The sequence below is a fragment of the Condylura cristata genome, unplaced genomic scaffold (genome assembly GCF_000260355.1).
Source record: "Condylura cristata isolate star-nosed mole 26May11 unplaced genomic scaffold, ConCri1.0 scaffold00025, whole genome shotgun sequence".
NCBI classification, from domain to species: Eukaryota; Metazoa; Chordata; class Mammalia; order Eulipotyphla; family Talpidae; genus Condylura; species Condylura cristata.
Genome location: NW_004567126.1, coordinates 22282357 through 22304744, shown reverse-complemented (window position 1 = coordinate 22304744; position 22388 = coordinate 22282357). Strand labels below are relative to the sequence as shown.

The 22388-nt window shown below is 47.6% G+C and overlaps 1 protein-coding gene across 18 annotated transcripts in view; it reads right to left on the bottom strand.

Moving 5' to 3' along the window:
- CADM1 (cell adhesion molecule 1) overlaps positions 1 to 22388 on the bottom strand; it is a 323968-nt gene that overhangs the window by 6315 nt on the left and 295265 nt on the right. For 4 of the 18 annotated variants that reach the window (XM_012729566.1, XM_012729568.1, XM_012729569.1 and 1 more), the window contains 2 exons: positions 7400 to 7531; positions 1536 to 1744 (listed from right to left, as the gene is read on the bottom strand). In XM_012729566.1, coding sequence (XP_012585020.1) covers positions 1548 to 1744; positions 7400 to 7531 — 329 coding nt within the window. In that variant the 3' untranslated portion in view covers positions 1536 to 1547. Of the gene's footprint in view, positions 1 to 1535; positions 1745 to 2566; positions 5534 to 7399; positions 7532 to 8193; positions 8330 to 18208; positions 18262 to 18440; positions 18495 to 22388 lie in introns of those variants that run through there. The other 14 variants (XM_004689241.2, XM_004689237.2, XM_004689239.2 and 11 more) reach the window with 8 other exon arrangements.

Below are 22388 nucleotides of genomic sequence, written 5' to 3'. Positions count from 1 at the left end.
AAAATCTCAGGCAGCCAGGTGCTGAACTAGTCCCCCTCATCAAGCCCACCTGCTGAATGCCTACTTGGAGGCTGCCACTGCCGTGAAGGTATCGGCAGCGCTCACCTTCCCCTCTGCCCTGGGTCAGGACATCAACCGCTTCATTTTGGAAGTATTTCCAAACTACACGTATGCCTGGGGATATGCACTTTGAAGGAATGTGAGAGAGAGTTCCTCATGACTCAGCTGGCAAGAGGGTGTATTAGTCTTAGGTATAGTTTTGTAGTGCAGTGTCTCTCCACCTGTGTGGCTGCTTTCAGGTTCTGGATGAAAGCGTCAAAGGGACATTTCTCCATGGAGTAAGTCCACAGCAGTACAAGAATTACATTTCAAGTAGACAGAGGACAGTGAAAGATTGCACCAATTAACACCCGCATATCACCTCGGGGTTCCAGTTGATGTATTTGGAGAATGCGAGCAGGCCAAAACATTTGTGAAAACTCTCTAGAGGACACGAGGCCCATTTTCACTCCCAGACCAAATGAAGGCCCAGGCAACTTATCAAGTTCCTGCTATGCAGATGCTTCCGGCGCCTTTACATTTGCATAGCCCAGCACAGACGTGGGCGAGATGCCACCTCACGTCTGCTGAGTTCAGGGAATGTCTCTGGCCCCTTCTCTGTGGTTTCAGCGGAATCTGGAATCTTACTGTATAGACAAGGGGACAGAGTTGGTGACATTAAGCGTACTCTGTGCAAGGGCCGGGGGTAACAGGGAGGAGAAAAGGGTCACTGAACCTCCTCGGCGGCTTCACAAGGTCGAGCCAGGTCCCTGTGCACGGGAGCATGCTAGGCTACCCCTGAGCAGTGACCCCTGCTGGCAGCCATGGGTGACCTGCCACCTTTGGGATACAAGTTGCCTCGCCCATGTATTATGACTGACTGTACGTACAAGCACTTACTTGGTGTCTGCTACCTCATTTGCTAGCAATCTTTACGCCCACTGGTTGCTCTTACATGGCAGGAGAACAAGGCCAAGTAGGGTAGGTAGGTGACTTGCCTGGGGTTTTACAGCTAAGAAGTAGCCCAGAGGGGATTTGAACCCAGGCGGTCTCGAGAGGGAGATCTTCTTCACCTCTTAGCGCTATCACCTACATCGTCATTTTCTAGAGCTACGGTGAGGGAGTGCTCCCCACTGCTCCCTCCCTCTGGCAGCAGTGCGAGGGCCTGGAAATTTTGACACCCCTGGGTTGGGAACTGTCACAGACTCACCCCACCCTCCATGCCTTGTGTAATTTTATCCTTCTCATACATGCCAGCCAGCTGGGCTCACTGTCTTGTGTCACCTCCATCCATGCAATTACTTCTCGACACTAGTCATTCTTTAAGGTGCAGCCAGGGTCTGGTTGCCGTGGATGCTGTCTTAACTTTGGCCCCCAGACAGCCCTTCTCCAAAAAATTCTGTATCATGCTCCAAGCAGTTTAACTACATTTGGTGTGGCCTCCAGAGCTGGGGAGCATTTTGTGCTTTCCCGTGGGCATAACTGATGTCCTGGTTAGCCTCTGGAAGCTACCTTACACTTCTCGGTGTTTTCTCACAATGCTGGACACAGAGCAGGTGCTGAGGAACTGCACTTCTGAGCCACGGAATTTTACAGAGACAGGCGAGAGAGGCCAGGCTGGGCTGGAGGAGGCTGAAATGAGAGACGCGGCCTTTGGCTTTTCTGGCGCTTACCTTTTCTTCCACTGCTGGGCTTCCCCCATAACCTGCCCGAGAGAGAAAAGGAGAACTCAACCAGAGCTGTGAGGCTGGAGGGGAAAGGACATTTGGAGCCGCTCAGCTGTTAGCCGTGCATTTGTAAGATCGGTCACTCTTAAGTGGAGTCGCCACTGGCTTAGGCCTGCAAGGGAAGGAGGGAGACACCCACGCTCCTGCTGCTCACCCCTCCCGGCCCTAAAGTCTCAGCAGCCTGAACAGTCAGGTGAGAACAATCTCGCGCGGCCGGACCAGTCCTCCGCAGAGTATGTCTTCTTGTGTGTGAAGGAAAGAGAGCTTGAAATGAAGAAGGTGGAGTGAATTAAGACAACAATCCCAAAGGAAGAGACAGGTGGAGCAGCCAACACAGGGAAGTTGGTGGGGGTGGCAGGTGAAAGGGGGGTTCAGGGCAGGAGAGGCGTCCATAGGAAGGGCCCTCCCGGACGGTCCATCATGGCGGCCGCGCACCTGCATAAATTGCTGAGTCGACCTGGCAGGGGCCCAGGTCGGGCCCACACGCAGCCTGAGCACCTGGCCCACCTGTCTGAGAGGGTAGAAGAGAACAAGGACAGGCAGGATGAGCAGAGGAGAGAGTGACTGAAAGCAAGCCAGCCGGTGCCGCCTTTCTTAACATCCACCTACCGCCCCGGCGAGACCCAACCCCCCCCCCCCACGAGGGGTCCTGAGGAGGAAGCTGGCCCCTGCCCACCTCTTCTCTCAGGCCCAAGCATCCATAAGAAGTCCATAATGAGATTAAGGATCACTTTGTAACATTAATTTTTTTTATTAAGAAGACAGATATTTTATAGTACTTCTTTTTTTTTTCTTTTTTTTTGTAAAAATGGTATACATGAACCAATACAAAATGCGAATGAGAACATATGGATATGGAGTTTCTTACACCGTAACATTGTTCATGTACACCTTAAAAACAGAACTGGCCTAAAGGGAAAAGTAAGACGTCGGTGTGACTAAAGAACAAGCTTATTTGGCATCAATTATACATCCTTCATTATTTTATATTCCTTTAAAAAACACAAAAAACAAGTTTGTTCTTTCTTCACTCTAAAAAAAGTGATCATCCTGTACAAAGTAATACTCAACAATACATTTTCAAACAGTGCACTGTATACTTAAGAAAAAATACATAAACCAATATACAACTAAAACCCATAATTTCCTGTTTTTGCTTTGTTTATTATTATTTTTTTTTTCCAATGTGTGGGGCCTACACTTTGCAATCTACCTGAGACAGAAAACACCAATCGAAACACATGAACCTGAGACATGTCAACATTGTAAGCCATAAAGTTACATCAGGAACACTGCACTACTGTACACTTTTCAAAACAGAGAGGAGGGAGGTCCCAGAAATGAGATGCCAATCGAGTGAGGAAGGGTAGGCTTTTGCTTTTATATCCTAAAAAAGAACAGTGGAAAAAAAAACAAAAACAAAAACACAAACCTTTCAACAACATGCGAAATGGTTCTCACCCTTTGATATGATCACACTATGGTCAGGTGGGTGCTAAGGGCTCGGGATAGAGCTGCACGTTATAAAATTTATTGAAAAAGGGGTGTTGGTTGTGGCTTTTCGTCTTGGTGAAGTGCCAAGGGATAGGAGCAGGGAAACCAAAATGCTGCTCGGTATGGATTTTCTTTTACAGACCAGTCCGTTCCCAAAAGGCCCCCGTATTGCAATGGTTCTATCAAAGGTTAAAAAGAAAGACAAGAAAAATAAACACGCTTTCCAATAACAAAAGAATCGACACTTTTTCCCCCTTAAATAAATCAGCGTTAAGTTTTCCACATAAGGTAACAATAGTAAAAATGCACCTTGCAAAATCCAAAAACGACTCACTGAAAATGTTATATAATATATATTTATATATATATAGATATAGATCTATCTTTTTTTTTCTTTTCTTTTTTTTTTTTTTTTTTGATGCCATCTTTCCACAGGGACTGAATTCTGGAGTCTGGAGCCTTACCAACACATCTGGTAAGAGTTCAGTTTTCGTCCTTCAGGACTACTTCTATATTTTCTAGACGTTTCAGTGAACATCCCCACATTTCTTTAAAAAAAAAAAAAAAGTCAATGGTTACTGACTCCTTTCCCTTTTCCCAAGGCTCCTGTCTAAGACATGTTCCGGGTAACTCACTGAAGTAGCTACCTGCCACGGCCGCTATCATGCGAGGGTCAGTCAATTTTTGGCAGATGGTTCTTAAGGCTGAGGAAAGAGGCCAAGGCTAGTGTATGAAAGGTAAAAAGATAAAAACACTCACATTTGAGTTTTGATTAAGTGACTGAATATCCCTACATGCTGTTTCTCCACCTCTGCTCTGACCTTTCGAGAACTGAGATCGACAGCAGACCAGTGTGAGAACAATGCCGGCCCTTCTTTTGTGCCTCCTGCCTTTGTCAAGCCAAATCTGAAGGAATGAAAGTTTCACACGGATTCAAGTTGGAAATCCCAGCATGACAAATATCTGTAATATACAGTACATGCAGGCCACATCCTACTGCCTTCCTAACTAAGCACAAAGGAGAAAAAAAAGCAACACAAAAACCCTGTCCCGTCAGTCATTCGCACACCACACGGACTTGCTTTTTCCTACAAATTAGTGAGAAGTAAGGCCGATTGGGAAAGGTGCATGGAATCATTGGGAACAGAAATAACCAGAGCAGAACTATCTCCCTCCTCCCTACTTCCCCGCCTATGGCAACTCAGATTTGTCCACGTCTATAAAAGGAACAGACCCGTCAGGTCTGCGTAGGACATGGAGAAAGGAGGAGCCCTTTCTGCCCCAAACCCTCTGGACAGCGTGGGAGATCTATGCTGAGCCGTCTAAGGTACAGAATAAAGACAGAATTCAATCTCACGGCGACACACCGCACTTGCAGGTAACCCTGTACAGTAATGTGGTTCCACAGCAAACAGAACATTTTCTGAATCACAGTCTAAGTTTCTAGTCTTCGCTGCTCTAAGTATTTGAAACATGGGCAGCAGCAAAGAGTTCTCATTGTTTGTTCACCCAAATCTTTACGACAACAGAGAAGAATGCATTATGGATACACTAAATTCTGAACTATGAGATCTAAACTGTGCTGGTTCTCCTTTTAGGAAACTGAATTTTGAACAGAAAGCAGTTACTTCCAAAAGAAACAACAAAAAGTAAAAACAGAAACAAAACCAAGGGAATAAAGATGAAGGAATCCCAGCAGGCAAATTCCAAAATGGGAGATTTTGGAAAAAAGAAATTCAAAGTTTTTTTTTTGGGGGGGGGGGGCGGGAAGGGGAGAAAAATAAATGCACACAAGGAAGAAGAAGGAAAAGAAAAAAAAAAAAACGCAACACACAGAAAACAAGGCACAGAATTTTCTGCAATCTATCCGAACTAAATCCAAGCATCCAAGTTTGACTTGGTAGGAAAAAAAAAGAAAAATTAAAAAAAAAAATCAAAAACAACCAATTAAAAAAAGAGGTGTCAAACAGCAGAGTGTACTTTTCAAAGAACATTTTTTTTTTTAACACAGCAAATCCCAAGCCTTCCCAGTCTCGCACCTTTCCACCCATTCATTAAAAAAACACACGAAATTTCTCGCGAGTTCCAATATCACTGTCTCTTTATCGTCTAAATAGGGCCAGTTGGACACCTCATGGAAACAAAAAGGCTGATCTAGATGAAGTACTCTTTCTTTTCTTCGGAGTTGTTCTGTCCTCCTTCTGCATTGATTATAGCTGTGTCAGCGTCTGCTGCGTCATCGGCTCCTTTGGCTTCATGAGTGAAGTATGTACCTGAAAGATGAAGGGGTAAAGCACCGTGACTGTCTGATGGCCTCTGTGTAAAGTGGTACAGAGATGGCAACTTGCTTTATGGCCATCGTCAGCCGAAGTGGTGTGCAGGCAGCAGAGGGGAAAAAACAATCGGAAGAAGAGAGCGAGGTGGGTGAGTCAAATGGGAGTCCGGGGGTTCCAGAGGCACCACTCCGACTGAACCGCTGCGATATAATTCAGCAAATGAGACATTAGAGCAGTGATTATGACCAGAGAATGTCAGCAGAAGAAGGCGTGAGTGGGAGCTAAAAATGCAGAAAGCCGGAGAGCCGCTGACTAACATGTCAACAGTAAACGCCCAGGACCAGTGACCGGGATGTGCGCGCACATGGTTAAAGACCGAAGCAAGGAAGAGCAATTAGCCAATAAATGAATTAGGGCCCTGACCGCGTTCTACCGCCATCTCCCACTGCTTGTCTGAGCCAGTGCCTCCGACAGCCGTGACTGCCTATCCGGAAGCGAGGAGCTCGCACAGGTAGGCTCGATTTTCGCCTGCTTTCTGTGTCACGGTGGGGTTCCAGATTGAGAAATACGGTGGTGATCTACCAGCCGGAATCGAGGTGGGGAATCTGCCTTCTAGAAGGAGCATCTCCCCCTTAGGATAGGACTCGAGCCCGGACCCGGATTCATGGATTCGCTAATCGGCACAGCCACTTTATAACGACAATCCACAGAACATGACCGTCCGCAACACTTTGAGCCCCAAGTCCCAACAGTCGGCATAGAGAAACACGCGGACTGCACCTGGGTGAGATGCAGGGGTGGAGCTTACGCGGCTGCAGTAAGCGAGGGACCCTCTCCCCACCAGGGATGCTGTATTCTTGGGGGTTCTTACATAAAAAAACTCGGAACACTGGCTATGGTATCAAGTTTTCAAAGCGACTGGAATGAAAGGCTGGGGAAGCCGTCTCCCCCTTCCCTGTGCCGCCCACACTGAGGTCTGTCCTGCTCTCTGGCCTCAGCAGCCTGCCCCTGGTCCGGGGCACAGCTGGGCATGGGGGTAGGGGCGGCCAGTGTGCAGGGCTCCAGGCCGCTTTGCACTGCAGACACGCTCCAGATCCTAAAGGCGGTGGTCAAGTACCTGGTCTCTCCGCTGCTGTGCTCATGGGACGCCCTACAGTGGCGCTGCAGGCCCTGGACTTAATATTACAGACAGCCCCACAAGCTCACTGTGCAGGGCTTGAGAAAAACAACTGGGAAAGACGGGGGCCGGCAAAGGAAAGGAAGGATAAATTACCAAGAGGGGAGAAGAGCTTTGGAGCAGCATGGGGCAGAGGGGGGCGCATTGGAAGAGATGATTGCCCATCCAGACTGCACAGATAAGTGTGATGATTAATGGCAATTTAAATCAATTGCACTGATAATTTTAAAAATACATATTTATGTGGCTTTTAAGGCACATCAAACCAATGAAGGATTCCAGTCTGTGTGACCAGCTTACCCCGAGTTTGGGCCCCCGGAGCACAGCGAGTCTACTCCTTTCCCAGAATGCAGTAGGTCTGGGCACCCTCTGTCCATGTTTATTGCTTGGGGGTTCACACCACAGTTTGGAGAGCCATTTGATAGTTTTTGCTCTACCCCCAAGTGTGGACTGTGGGATCACAGGTCTATAAAGCTTTATATTTAGAGAAAATCCAAATCAAGGCGTGCTCCCCATCAGCGCCCAGAGTGCTGCCAAGACTGCTGTTTGTTCCTCTCTGGTTTCCAGATCAAGAAGCCTAGGTGACCGCGTATACCAAACTGCCTATCAAGGACACCGAGCCAAGTCCCCAGATGCGAGGGCCGTGGAGTTCGTGACCCTCTGGCCTTGCAGAGCATCCTGCTTACCTTTATGTCTGGCAAAGTAGCGGCCCAGAATGATGAGCAAGCAGAGCATGGCGAACACCACCACGGCCACGACACCGCCGATCACGGCGTGGTCCACCGCGCGGATGGAGCCTTCTTCACCTGCTCGGGAATCTGTTGAAATCAGAAGAGGAACAGGGATGTAGCGCTCATTACAAGACACCAGGCGCCCCAGAGACACTTCCTCCGGGGTCAGAGGCCACCTTCTCTTTTAATGGAGGAGTCAGAGAGAACAATCGAGATGGATCAAGTTGCACAGGAGGGAACAGACTGACCTGTCCAGGGCTGAATTGATCTGTTCTCCCCACAAGGCAATCTCATTATAAGCAGCACAGGCACACTAATGCGTGTGACACAGTGCAGGGAGCAGGGAGGAGAGGACTGAGTCCACCCGGTGCTGACCTGGTGTTGGTGTTCTTTCTATCTGGATCCATTGCAGAGTCTACTGAGGGGCTATCTAGGGGCGCTGGGAATGGCACCTTCGGGCAGGGACAGGAGCGGCAGGTGGGGGGCAGCTAGAGTCTCTTTCCAGAGGTGCCCAGTGACTGATTCCCTGCTAGGCAGGTCACAAGAAAAGTGAGACGCTCAAAAGCCACCGCTGCCTAGAGATAAAACAGGGATTATAAGACTAAAGACAAGTGACAGGTTTGCTACCTTTAGGATGTATGAGGAGTAAACCTCAATCTAAACCCTAAAAACCTATTTCAAAAAAAAAGACAGCAAGGAGTAATTGTCCATTGCCACAGATGGTTTTTATTTTATTTATTTAACACTTCGCGATGCAATTAATTTTCCTTTATAGGCATCACTCCCTCAGGATGTCTTCTTCGACTGAGGAACGACATGTTTGGCTGGGGAACAACTCCAAAATGAACCCAGAATGAGCCATGGCGATGCGGGATGGATGTATGGCTGTGTAAACAATTTTAATTTAGGGATGCGGCGACATCAGCCCGTGCTGAAGTCCTAATGGCACCTGAGATTTATAATGTAGTAAAAAACAATTATTCTCCCGTTGATTAATACATTAACATTTTGGAGTGGAAGCTAAACCATTGTCTTTTTTTTTTATTGAGTCAAGTACGACACCTCCATTAAAATGATTTACTAGCTGTACCTTACAATTTAAGCACAGCAGCAACAGAAACGGTAAAAATCTTTTAACTTTACATGATTTGTGAAGTCATATGTGAAGGATTTACCATTTAAATCTTTCAGTACAAGAAGCACATGGCCTATAAATCTGTCCCCCTTGCAGTTGCTGGATGGCTAAGAGAAATGCATTTCACCAGGAAGACTGAGAGTGCAAATTCAAGTCAATTTTTAAGAAAGATTTATCTCTGTCTCTCTCCAAAGAACAGAGCAAATCTCTGAAGCCTCCACCTCTAATAATATTTGAAGTTTATCGATCAAGTGTACAGATCCGTGACAGCTAAAGGTAATGGTGCTCTTTTGAGCCGAAACCTGATACAACGCTTTCAGCAAGAGGCATGATTTACACTTTCTATCGATATTTCCAATTCTGCTCTGAGATTAAGTACTGGAGGATGTGGGGAAATAACTTGTGACTGAGGGGTCCGCGCAAAGTGCTTTAATTAAAAGACTTTAAATTAAAAAATGAAGTATTTAAAGGGTTTCATTAAGTTACCTTTGAAAGGACCACAAGCCAGCCAACCCCCTACCCAGACCCTGCCCCAGCCAAACCCAAACAGAAAAGCCAAACCAGCGGCTGGCCCAGGACCGCGGGGTGACGGGCGTCTGACTGGAGATGGGCCGGAGGCAGAGTGCGCTGCAGCCAATTAGCTCGCGCTGTGATGTGTGAGCCCCTCCAGCCACACGTCTAATAAGCTCAACTTGAAATGCTGACATGCGCCGGAGAGGAGTCTCTCCTCGGCCTAAGTGGCCTCACTGCCAGTGCAGCGGCCCCCAGTGCCTGCAAAGTCGTTTCACCCGGGTGGCCCGAAGCCACCGGACCACTTAGGGAAGTGGGGCATGGCTCTTGGGGATCCGCTGAAAGATACGGTACTTTATACCCCAAGGGCACCAATTCAGAAGTGCTCCCAGAGAGACAAACCAGAAAAGGGAGGGAGCCGTTTCCTTGGGGTAGCTGTCAAAACAGGGGAGCGGGTGGGAAAGAGAATGAACTAATCTCCGTTTGCCACGAGCTTCAGATCGACTGAGAAATAGGGGGCTTTTAATGAATTAATTCCAGGTCTTGGACTTGGGTGAGGAAAAAGGCGAGAGCAGTGACTGAGGGGAAGGGGAAGCAGGTCTGGTCTGGGGAGACCACGAGGGGGAGGGGAGGGCGCCAGGGAGAGACCTAAGCTGTCAGGGGCAGGCACCCTCATGGCCACTGTTCAGCCTGCCTCCCTACGCTTAGGCGCAGGAACATTCTAGAAGCCTAGGGGGAGAGAGGGAGGGAGGTGAGAGCAGAACTCTGTGATAAAGAAAAGAGCGGCTCAGTTTCTCGGCCAGCACTCTCCACTGACCCTTTTCTCCACATTAACATGGAGCTTCTCTTCCCCTGGCCCTCAATGAATTCTGGGGGCCAGTTACCCTCCCTGTCCCTCAAGGACACACTTATTTTACAGGTACTTATTGGTAGGGAGATCCTCTCCAGCTAGCTTCTGATACTCACTTTGATCAGAAAGTTTTCTACCACCCGTTAATCACCGAGACATTTTTTCTGCCTTCAATTACTGTGGATGGACACAGAAGGTCACTAATGTTTGACTTACAGGGACGATGCAGCTGTGAGCTGCTGGCCGGCCCGTCACTCCCCAGCCTATACCGGGCCACAGGGGAGGTGCTGCCGTGCTTTGGGCGTCACCTGTCACGGCTCCTGTGCCCTAGGAGAGCCGCGGGGTCCTGTTCAATTCGTTCTCTTTCCTTTGCGCGTGCGAGCGTGGGCTTTTGGAGTGCCATTGTTGGGCCCAAGGCACTGGTGGGGGACAGGGCGAGAGCTGGTTCCCACGAGGGGATGGACCTGCCTGCTCCCAGGCTGGCACCTAGCTCATCAGCTGTGGGGGCCAAGGGTGCCAGACCCACGGAGCAGGCTGGGGAATTGGCTACCCAAAGGGCCTGGTTCCCGCAGTCTGCTGGCTGCTTGGCCTTTCTAGTTCCACCCACAGTAAGAGTTCTGGACAGTTCCTGGAGAGACAGTGCTCTCAAGTGAAAATCCTGGGACGTCTAGAACTTCTACAATCACCCAAATACCGCTACTCTGGGGGGTGGGGAGGGCAGAGCCCTTCACTCCAGTCTATGAATTGTTAGCTTCCCTGGGGATACCCTCTGCAAAGTCCAGGCTCCTTTTCTGAATCTGGCGAAGAAACCAAGGAGCATGGCTCTGCCACGGCCCCGAGGTCCTGCCCTGAAAATTCAGGGTGGGTGAGTACCGCTGGTCCTTGCTAACTTGCCCGATCCCCAGGCAGGTGGACCTGCTCAGAAGGCGGCATGTCTGCGACTCACTCTGCCCCACCGCCCTGCAGAGCAGTGCCCTCTCTGCTGGAGTGCAGCCTGCCTTCCAGAGCCTCCCCAAGTGACCTCAGACTGCTCAGGCCCGTCCTTCCTTGGTCTGACCTTCGGGAAGTGCAGGAGGCCAGGGGTGGGTGTGGGGGGAGGGGCAGCGCCCCTCTGCCTGCACCCCCACCCCCACCCCCCTGCAGTCAGGCCCAGGCTGTGCCTCTCCATCAGGACTCAGCAGTGGTAACTACTCAGTGATGGCAAGTTAGCTTTTCTTTTGGCTCCAGGCGCCGGTTACAAGCTGCCTGCAGAATGCTGCAGTGCTTAGGCCACGGCCTCCGTCACCCAGCATCTGCCTTAGCACCCTAGAAACTACAAGAATCAAACACTAAAGAACTCCCCAGAGGGGCATGGGGAATGGCCCAGGCCACCTGGCCCCAGGGGCTGCTCCTGGGCACTGAGCAGGGGGCACTCACTGTGGAGGCAGCTGGGCCTACAAGGAACCCAGCAAGGGTCCTGGTGCAAAGGTCTTTCTCCTCCCCTCTCCTCTGGGAGGACTCCTCTCCCTACTTCCCCTGTTCGCTTCACTAGCCAGCGTCCGTCTCAACGCTGCTCCTGCTGTCACGCAGCCTGTGTTAAACTGGGTTCGGCAGCAGCTCCCCGTTTCTATGGCTACTTTGCCACCTGGCAGAGGCTGCATGCCATCAACTGCCATGGGAATGCCTTCATCATGGATCTATGATAAGCCTGAAGGCTCTGCTGCCAGAGGCAGGGATCCATGGGCAGCCTGGGAACGGCCAGTGTGTCCCAGACAAGCTCCTGGCAAGCGGGACTCTGGCTGAGCACGTCGCTGAGCGGATGCTGCCTGCCTCGCAGCCCAGCCGCAGGAGGAGGTGGCTGGCTTTTTGCCAAAACGCACCAAGTTTTCTGTCCTGGGGAGCTGAGGTGTGACCAGGGGCAGGGGGCCTCCTGGGCTGGCCTCCCACATTCCAAAACAGCCCTGCTTCTGGTGACAAGGCGCACTGGAAAACCTGGGGAGAGGCAGGCACCCTCCTCGAGTGCACCTATGTACGCTTTTCGCTGGTTATAAACTGCCTGAGGTCTTATCTTCAAAATCTGTTATTTCCAGAGACCTCAGTCTGCTGCCTCCTATTTACTGGACAATTCAGATGCTTAACCTCCTGCAACTGCTGCCTCCAGGGATGGCTGGAGGAGAGTGAGACTTGTCCACTATTCGCAACGGCTCTGCCACTGGGCTTCCTTCTAGTCTTTTCCCGGGCTGAGGTCTTGCTGGACAAGTCCCTTTAATTAAAACCCAGCAGAATCCTTGTTTCTCATGGAGGCACCGGCTCCCGCGTCCTCAGGCTTGGGCAGGGGTGGGGGTGGTGAGTCTCTCTGGAGGAAGTCTAGCGACTCTTGTAACCATACACTGCTCCTTATAGGAAGGAACAGAAAGCCTGATAGTGGATGTTCCAAATCTTGACACAAACCTACAATCTGACCCCAAAGACGAAACCCAACAAACACAAGAAACCTGGCAGCCCTTGAAAAATGCCACCGCTCGTTCTCATCACCTAGTATAGTGCCCGATGTGGCAACAAAAATAAGTGTGCATTGTAAAAAGCACAACTTTATTACTGAAGGGGAACAAACGGAATGGCGTGCGCTGACAAAATGCCACATTATTTGCTAATCCTAATATGTTATTCTTCTTTAAGATTTGCTTTTCTCAGCACCAATTCAATTATAGATGCTACAAATCCTTCTGACATTTAATTCCCTCTTGTCAGAGAGTAGTAAATGTATACAGTACATGCACAGCTTTCCCATTAAGATGTTAATATATATTGGAGCACACTAGCCTCTGTGCAACATAACCTTTCCTTCCCGTCTTCGTAGAAAGTGGATGGGAAGGAATAAATGAAGGAATAACATCACGAAGCTTCCCTCACAGCTTCCCAGGTGTCTAGCGCTCCCCTTCAGCTGCATCTAATTCTAGCAACGTAACTGCAGCTTATGCTAACATTTCAAGGGAACGGTGTTAAGCTACTTAAAGGAAAACTGCAATCACCATCATGGTGCTGTCCAGAGCCCAGTAGACGCCCATTTAAATTAGCTCACGACTGCCTTGGCCGGTGTCACCTGGGTGATGAGGACTCGGCAGTCACTGCCCATGCAATCTGCTGAGACAGACCAGGAGACGCAGGGACAGCTGGGATTGCATTTCCAGTGGCCGCGGGCAAGGGCGCTGGGCTTCCAGCAGACCCGGGGGAAAGTGGGCTCCATGACTTTTCTCTATGATGTCAGGTAGGTGGCCGACACCTGTGCCACTGGACACAATCATGGATGTCACAGGGTTGTTTTGTGAGGCTGATGTGTTGTTGAATATTGAAACACATCTCTTGGCCAGGGCATGGAGTACGTATCAGAGGTACTCCATGAGGATTCGCCGTATTTAAAGCTGCTACAGGAAAGCCCCAGGAAGGCTTTATTCCAGCTCTTTTCACTGATCAGCTCTCTGGAGGCGAGGTACTGCTCACTCGGCCAGGTGTCAGGAGGTGAGACGGCCCTTAAGCACTTGGGGAGGCGAAGTCATTCGGCCCTTTCGTAGATGACTGATGGCCTCGCTGTTGTACGTGGTGACTGAGCCACCGAGGACAAGCTATGGTTTGGGTCTATCGCTTGAGCATCAGATGCTGAATGCTCGTTGGCAGCTAAATGTGAGAACAATGGCGGTTTTTCTCCCTCCTCAAGTAAATTGACTTAATTGAGCCAACAGTGGACATGGCTTGAAGTAACAGGGCGCAACCCTCCCAGGTAGCACCAAGAGACCCAACAGCACAGCCATGGCCCACTGCACTCATCTCACAAAAGCAAGGACTGAGGTGTGACTGCTATTCCAATTGAAGTAACAGGAAGGCACTGAGGGCGATACTAGTTTCCCTTCAAGGAGTATTCATCTGATAAAGAGGACAGAGTTGTCAAGTACTTTCAAACATACATTTCCCACTAGAATCTCTCTCTGGAGAAAGAGGCTTCAGTGGACCTCAGGCATTGAGGGTGTGAAGAGGATGGATTAATGAATATGGTGAAGTCACCCCAAAGCAGTGTCCAACCTGTAGAACGGGACTTCACATTTTGCATCTATAGCAGGCCAACTTTATGACTTTGGAAGAAAAGCTCATGGGGGATGCTATTCTTCCTCCCCATGGCAACAACAGTGGCATGTTGGATTATGGGAAGATCAGCAGACTGATCACATGCTGGCACGGGCCTGTTACCATTTTTCAGTCTGTTGTATTGTCCAAAATCGAATTTTAAAGTAAGGGAACCTCACAAGTTAGTTTTTGCAGCCTGACATTTCCCCTATGACACAAGGACCTTCTCCGTGGGCAAGTGATCCCATGATCTAGGATGGTGAACAGCACTGGACATTCTGAGCAAAACTCCAGTCTGAACTTGACCTAGCACTGCTGGGTCTTTCTGGGTCCGCCCACACCTGACGTACACCTGACGCACTCTGGAAGTTGAGGGGTCCCTCCTCACTCTGGATACACAGAGCCAAAAAAGATCCAACAGGAAAGAGGGTCTCCGAGAAGACCACCCCCTAACCCAGCAAAAGGAGTACAGATCTCACAGGGATAACATGCAAACCCCAAGTCCCACAGCTCCTACAGAGGCAGGCGGCCCCCTACACTTGATTTTGGACGGTCCCTAGAATAGGCCGGTTAACATCTTAAGTCCCTGTTTCCTCATTTGTTGACTGAGACCTGCAACCCTCCCCTCTCGCAACCTCACGGGGTTGCAGGAAGTTCTTCCCATGAATGGGTCCGTCTCCTCCACTGGCTCACCAAAGGCCTGCCCGGGGATGAGCACTTCTGAACTAGCCCTCCACCCCCACCCTTCACCCGTTCTGTCACTTGACCTAGTTTTATTTTACTCACAGCATTTATTGCTGTCTAACGCTGTTTGGGCTTTGTGCCTGTGTCCCTCATGGACATGGAACTGAACTGATTCACTGCTGCCTCCCTGATGCCATCAGAGCTTGTGACGATGTTGCATGAGTGCAACAATATATGTGGGAGCATTTTAAGCTACAGACACTAGGGAAGGAGCTAGCCCAAGGCACTGCAGACCCACTGGCACTGCCCCACCGCGTCTACACAGTCCCGTGACGTCTCCTTACCACCACCCTCGCCGTCGGTCTACCAAAGAGATGAGATATCCCACTTGCCAACCCTAGGCCACACTTTGGGTGGGGGCTGGGAAGGAAATGTTATGTTTATTGACAGTTTCTTACACCCATTTCAAATAAGTCCAGCAGACGTCAAGGGCACTCAAATGACCAGATGGTCAAAGATCCCATCCCAGAACAGACCATCTGGATCCAAAGGCCTGTGAGTGCTTCCATGGTCTAAACATAGACTGAGCGTGGAGCCCGTGTTTTCTTTATAATTTCCTTAGGGGACGAGGGGACTAGGGACTGGGGATTAGGGCTTAGGGTTGGCGGCACTAGGTGCCTCAACACCTGGCATGGAGAGGCCAAGCCCCGAGAATACACCCTCATCCTTCCTTTTTACATTGTGGGCGAGAGATGTTAATGGGTTTCTCCACGTCATTTTCTCCTTTTGTAGGGCAACGGTGCAAAGCACGTTTTGGGGACGCATGACAGCTCAGGAATTTCTCGTTGGTGTCTCTGCTGCAAAAGCAGAAGACGGATGGATTGCTTTGATTGTGCCGGGGGCCCTTCTCTGGCTTGCCATATATTTACCACCACACTCCACTAACCAGTCCCTGAAGGTCCCTGCACTGCTGAAGGGAAAGAGGCAGTTAGAGAATTTTTTTTTTTTGGTTAAGTTTTAAAATAAAATAGAAGGATAAATATGCTTATAGCTATTCTATTCCACATGGGTGGCAATAACCACCAGCTGTCACCAGGAAGCAGCAGATGTAATTGATAAAACAATTTAAAACTCTTGTGGATCCATCATCAATAAAGTTAACACCCAAAAAGTAAATGAAAGGGTTCAAAGTCAACTGGATAATCTCCTCGGGTCTGCCAATAATTAAATCACTGAACTACACATGAGCATAATTTTTTAATGCAGATTAAAGAGGAGGATCAGCTGGGCAACTTGCTTTGCTGGGTGAGGAGGGGGTACCATATGTCGCTTATGAAACTGTCATTAGCCGAGGTAGCAGTGGTGCTGGGGGAGGGGGGGACCAGGGGACAAGTTGCAGACAGACCCTCGTTATTTCAAAGGAAATTCAGGACATAACATTTACTCATAATAAGGAAAGGATCCCTACCCAGATGGAGCAGGGAATGGACTGTAATATTATTCATTACTGCAGTTTAGCATTAAATGTGCAACACCTACTCTAATTTATTGATGGACTGTTTAAGACGGGTGTTAACCTGTTTGTCTTGCATTATAATTGAATTCAGTCTCTAGGCTAAAGAAATTTGAGAAGTTCATCCTTTCTCAATCAATATGCTCCCCTTCAGTGACCCATTTCAAGACAGCTTCATAAAAAATAATGTATTTTGTTTTAATAAATTTAAACACTATGACAGCTGCTCAATTTTTATTGGTTGGTTTTTTTTTTCCTTCAGATGTCTCTCTGCTGCCGAGGGAAGCCAAGTTCACAATCAATAGTAATTGATTAATCAGCATCCCCTTTGAACAAAGGTGCTAATCAGTTTTTGATTAGTTCATCAAAGCAGATGTACAGGCAGCCCAGCTCCAGCCCAACAGATCATCAGTGTTCTACATGACTCATGGCTCCTGAGCAGTGTATGACCGCAACCTTCCTGGGGGTGGGGGGGGTGGGTGCGGAGAGGGCGGTGGCATAATTATTAATTTAGCCGAATTATTATGAACACAAACAGTTGTTGGTTTATTACTCCTGACTCGGGGGTGATTGATGGGACTGTGGCAAGGCTGAAACTGACTCGGTGCAGAGCGGAGAGAATGAAGTAGTCCCTAATTGATGATGCTGGGGCAAGCGTGGTTGGCTGGCTTAGTCCTAGAAAAATTACTTCCACGGAGCACAGTGATCTTTGTCTCGGTTAGGATCAGGGTGCAGGAGAACTCGGGGCTTTCTGAGGATCCTTGAGAACATTCACCTGCCAGGGATACTGCGTCAGAGAGCTGTTCTATTTAGGGTCAGGGTCAAAGCTAAGAGCACAGATTGCTCACACATCCAGCGCTGCGCTCCAAGGAGGAAGAAAGCACTTATCATGCTCCTGGTTTAAAAGAAAATCAGGCTAATGTTTTTGTGACTCTTCTAAATACATCATAAATAGTCAAAAACACACAGACTCCCTTGAAGGCTGGCTCCACTGGCTTCTATTTAACAATCTAAACTCACTGGGATTTCGAATTCATTTATTCCTCTGACAATCAGGGCTCACCACACAACAGGTCAACAGCAGTGAACAAAACCAACATGGCCTCCTGGAGCTTCTACCAGGTGGGAAAACCCAGTAGCTGAGCTCAAACTGGGACATGGTACACACACAAATTAAAGGCTCATGCTTGACGGGAGCACATAGTGAGCAAGATAGTCAATGTACTTTGTAAGATGGGAAGCGCTAACTTTTCCTCTCACTAGGTAAGCTCGGCCCCTCAAGCTCTATCGATTAGAGGAGCTGCAGCGTAATCTCTCTGAGAAGGAATATGGAGCCCTCCCTTCTTCCGACAGGCTGGACATGGGTCTACAGTCCCATAACTTGGCTTCTACATTGTAATGGTGAGGACTGGGCCTTCTTACAGATTGACGAAGAAGCAATTGATCAAAATGTTTCAGAAGTGGTGCTGGCGGGCAGTGAAGTCCCACAACATCATGGGAGCTCATAGAATTGTTTAGCTCTGACCATTTTAAATCTCCCCCAACCCTCCCTTTTAGGATATGCTTCTTATTCTGGATTAGTAACACCTAAATCCTGGAATCAAGCATGAAACCTACTTTTGCAAGAGCTCAGTGTGCTGTGAAAAAGGTCTGAGGTGGATAATTAGTTTACATCACGGTGTGTGACAAAACAATGGCCCCCCTTCCTCGAGCACCTCCCCACTCCCTACTGCTAAGGTAACTATGACATGGCTTTTCCAGCCTGTTCCACAGAAGTAGATGGTCAATATATCATGTGTGTGTGTTTCGTTTATTAAAAAAGATCTTGTCTCATAATCCAACATGCTTAAACTGCTTTGTGATGCAACAAGCTTTGCTCTAACCGTTCTCTATCTAGAACATAAAAATTACTTTTAGCTGAAACCACCGCACTTAAGGTGGTTTGAGTCCAATTCCAAAGATGGCTTGACCTCCACGGTATCAAGGGCATCAGCCCCACTCTGAAATAGACATGCCGTCGCCATCCTCTTTGATGTGGGAAGAGGGGTAGGTGGGGAGGAAGAAAGCGTTAGTAACCATTTGTCTTAGTGTCAAAATCCACGATTGCTAATGGGCTGTTCAGCCCACCAAATGGCCAGTCTGTGAAAGTGGACGGAGCACCCACAGGTTGGACACTGTAGCGCCTTACCTAATGACTAGCCCTTACCTGAGAGGTCCTCACTGTCCAGTTCTTCTGCGGAATTGGGCAACTGAGTAAGGCCTTACAAGTAAAAACAAATCGTTTTTTCTTTTCATTCCTCAAGGGACATAAACAAAACACTTAAGAACTGAGGATGAATTTCTTAAAAAACATGAGCCAAATCTCTTGCTATGACTCTCTCTCTCTCTCTCTTTTTTTTTTTTTTGGATAGCTTGAATGTAGTCATCTGTCAGTACGTTTCTCCAATCATTTCATTTTGTTATCGATACACAATCGAGGCAGCAAGATTCCTCAGTCTCCACTTTCAAAGCACATGAAACATGAAGGTGAATGTTTAAAATCACTCATTCATAACAGCATGCAAAAGGAAAAAATAAAGCCTGATTGTTAGCTGTCGATGTGCTGATAGATCTCTTAAATACAAATGTATTTAGATGTTACATACTGATATTTGTACGTTTTATTTTGCATTTTACTGCAAATTGAAATCCTTCGCCAATACTGACAAACACGGTTCATTATCAATTTACGATGATCTTGGATCACTTATTTCAAAATGGTGCAGCATCTGCAAACTGCAGATTGCAGGTGATGCCTTCATCAGAAAGTCTGATTCACAAAGTGATCTTTTGCAAAAGAGAATTTCTAAAATCAGTGGTATTCCTGCAAAAGTAAAACCCTCAAAGCTGAGAAAGCAGTTAGGCCAGGAGATAATCAAGGAGGGGTTTGAAGTCTGGGAATCACCCGGATGTTGGCCACCTGGACAGCTGTGGGACTGTGGCGGCTCTCAGCTGACTCGGATTGGAATTAAGAGAGAGGAGAGCAGGCTCAGAGGGAGGCTCACCTAGGGGATGGCTTCCAGGTGCTCATGCTTTATTTGCAGGCTGATCCTTTAACGACGTTTAGGAAACACCACAAAACGTTAGACAATCCAGGTGGCCTTTGCTTGCTCTTTGTTGTTTTGCTCAAAATCTCACCTGGTGCCCTAGGGCCTCTAATTCGTACACTTTGCTAAGACTTCTTGAATGGGATTGTCACGTTTGAAGATAACCTGTGGACCTATTAAATAGCGAGTTTTTTTTGGGGGGGGGCATGTCTTGTTTTTTTTCATTGTTTCATCCTTTCATAGCCAAACACCAAGTCTACTCCAAATATTTGCTGAACGAATGATTTGGGAGTGATGCTCAGTGCACCGCCAGCCAGAGCACAAAAGCACCAAAACAAATGCTCGGCAAACAAACAATGTCACACTGATCGCACTATTGAAAAAAAGCAAACAACTGAATGAACAGAAACACTCAAGGAGAAATAGTCAGGAAAAGCTAAGCTTGTGCAAGACATCTTATCAGGAAGTCAAATGAGCATCGATAGCTGGCTGGGTGTTGTGAAAATAAGACACTGGATTATCAGTTCTCGAAGCATTTCCATCAGGGCCCTTGGGTGCCAATATTCAAGGTCAGGTGCCAATGAAAGAAACGGGAGGATTCGGAGTCCACACCAGTTCCCAACCTATGGATTCAGGCAACTGAAGGGCAAGCAGAAGTAAAACGATGGATCACAGAGGCGGCTGAGTAGGGACGCTATCCATCTGTTCTGAAATTGGATTGGTCGAAAGTGTTCCTAGTTCTAATTGGCTTTATCCTTAGTATAAAGACTGATGAATACAATTATTTGAATAATTGTTATAAATGGGCAACATAAAGCACTTCTTTGTAGTTAATTATGAATTTGCAGTTCTCAGAAGGCTAATCCCTCACTTGTACGTGGTCCTATGCATGTCGCAGCATTCTACATACGTGCGCGTAGCCCACTGAAACATGTCAAACAAGGATGTTTTCAGTAGGTAGCTTTATTGCTGAAGGTTTGCTTCCTCGGGGAGGGCATTAGAGAGCTAATTTTAAAAAATAAAGATAAATATGCTTATGAAAGGGCATTGATATGCAAAGTTTCCTATTAAAAAGCAACAGACAGCTAATATCCACCTCATTAAAGATGAAACTGTCATTTTTAATGGGATAAATTTAAAACTACACCGAATCTCTGGAATCTTCTGCTCAGATGGCATGGGAAGGTGGGAAGCCATTTGGGTTAGTGGCGTTAAATTTGTTTTTGCACTACTATTGTCTTTTATGAATCTATAGAGCTCTGCTAGAGTTGGACAACTTGTGAATAAATATAATTAGGAAGTTTACTGAAGTACTGCATGTATAAGCGAGGACAAGCAACATTTGCATCCTAAATGGTTTTTGGTTTAGGTAGTTTTCTTTCATGTTAAAAAATTATACACCTCTTATTTTCTCACAGAAAAAAAGGACAAAGTTACATTTTACACAGCAGTGACTATTCTTTGAGAGGACATTCCACAGTGAATGGGAAATTGCATCTCAATTTTTCTCTTGAAACTTTCCTATCAGCCCCTGAAGTTCTTTCTTGTCACTTCTCATTAAAATGCATTTCTTTAAACTTTGTTAGGTGACTGAAAGTTTACTTTTGGCCCATGTGGGATTTGGGGAAGCAATTAATAACATCCTGGGGTGAAACGTGATCATTTTAAAACATGTACTATAACTGACTTCCTCGGAGACCTGGTTCTCACCATGGTGCTGTAACTTCCCTCGTAACGTGCTGTAACGTACCCTCCTAAGCCTCCTCAGATTTAGTGCTTTGTACCTGTCACTCCTCCTCAGCAGAAATCACCGGCATCTAAAAAGTGGTATGATGTGGCCATTTTAAACAGGTTGAGGAAAAACTCAAAATATTAGAAACAACAAGAAACCCTACAGCGATCTAAATAAATTCAAGGTGAAGGTCAAGTAAAATGAAAATGTGTGAGGGTTCAGTTCATCAAGGTTTCTTTTTCTGTTTTCCGTCAACTTCCAAAGAGAACCATCAAATTCAACCTCTAGGAAATAAAACTGGCCCTCGTACCGATCCCATTATGAAAAAGCAGGCGAGGGTCTCTCTCTTACCTAAGCAGCACACATCTGATCATGGGGCCATGATATGGAAACTGTTACTTCCATCACCAGCCATAAGAGTTCAGACGCCCCCGGTTGTTTTAATCTACAAGCTCAGTCATCCTGTTCTTCCTGCTTTGTCAGCTTTTGTGGAGTTTTTCCCTTCGTCCCATTAGCAGAAATTTGGTTCACGCCGTTAAACAGTAGCACATTGTCTCCAAACTGCATATCAAGGCTGAAACACAATCTTCGGGTCCTGCAGCCATTCACACACCTCTTTAGCTTTGTTCTTGAGTAGAACACACAATGTCTGCAGAGCCCCTCAACTGAATGACAGCCTTTGAATGCCACTGTCGTGTGCTCACACAGAGATGGGCAGAGAGGGACATACACAGATGGCGGACATAGAGGTTGTAATATTGCGCACTGCTGGCTATTTTTCTTTCAAATGGGCTACAGAATTTCCCACACAATCGGACAGAAAGCCAGATAAGAATTTCATGTGCTTTTAGAATTCTATCATGACTTGCACTTCTTACAATAGGATCAGTCAGGGGCAGGGGGGAGTCGTGAAGGGCAGCTGTCTGAGGAGGGAACATGGGCGTAGCAAAGGCTAAACACTTTGAAACCAAGATGTGAAAGTGGAAAATGAAAAGGAATCCCAGGCTGGGTCTGGCCCCAATATACATTAAGAAAAAAAAAAAAAGGCCAAAAACTATTTAGAAAGTCATTTGGGATATGTGAGTTCATCTGCCTCTAAGGTACAAAAGGTAGAAAGGAAAAGGAAGAGGGCAGGTAGACCTGAAAATGATGTGACAGAGAGGGAGGAGAGGAGGGTGGTGAGGAGAAAGAGGGAGGGAGGGAGGGAGGGAGGAAGGGGAGAGAAGAGAGGAAGGAGGGAGGGAAGGAAGGAGGGAGGGAAGGAAGGAGGAAAGGAGGGAGGGAGGAAGGAAATGGAGGGAGGGAGGGAGGAAGGAAGGAGAGGGAGGGAGGGAGG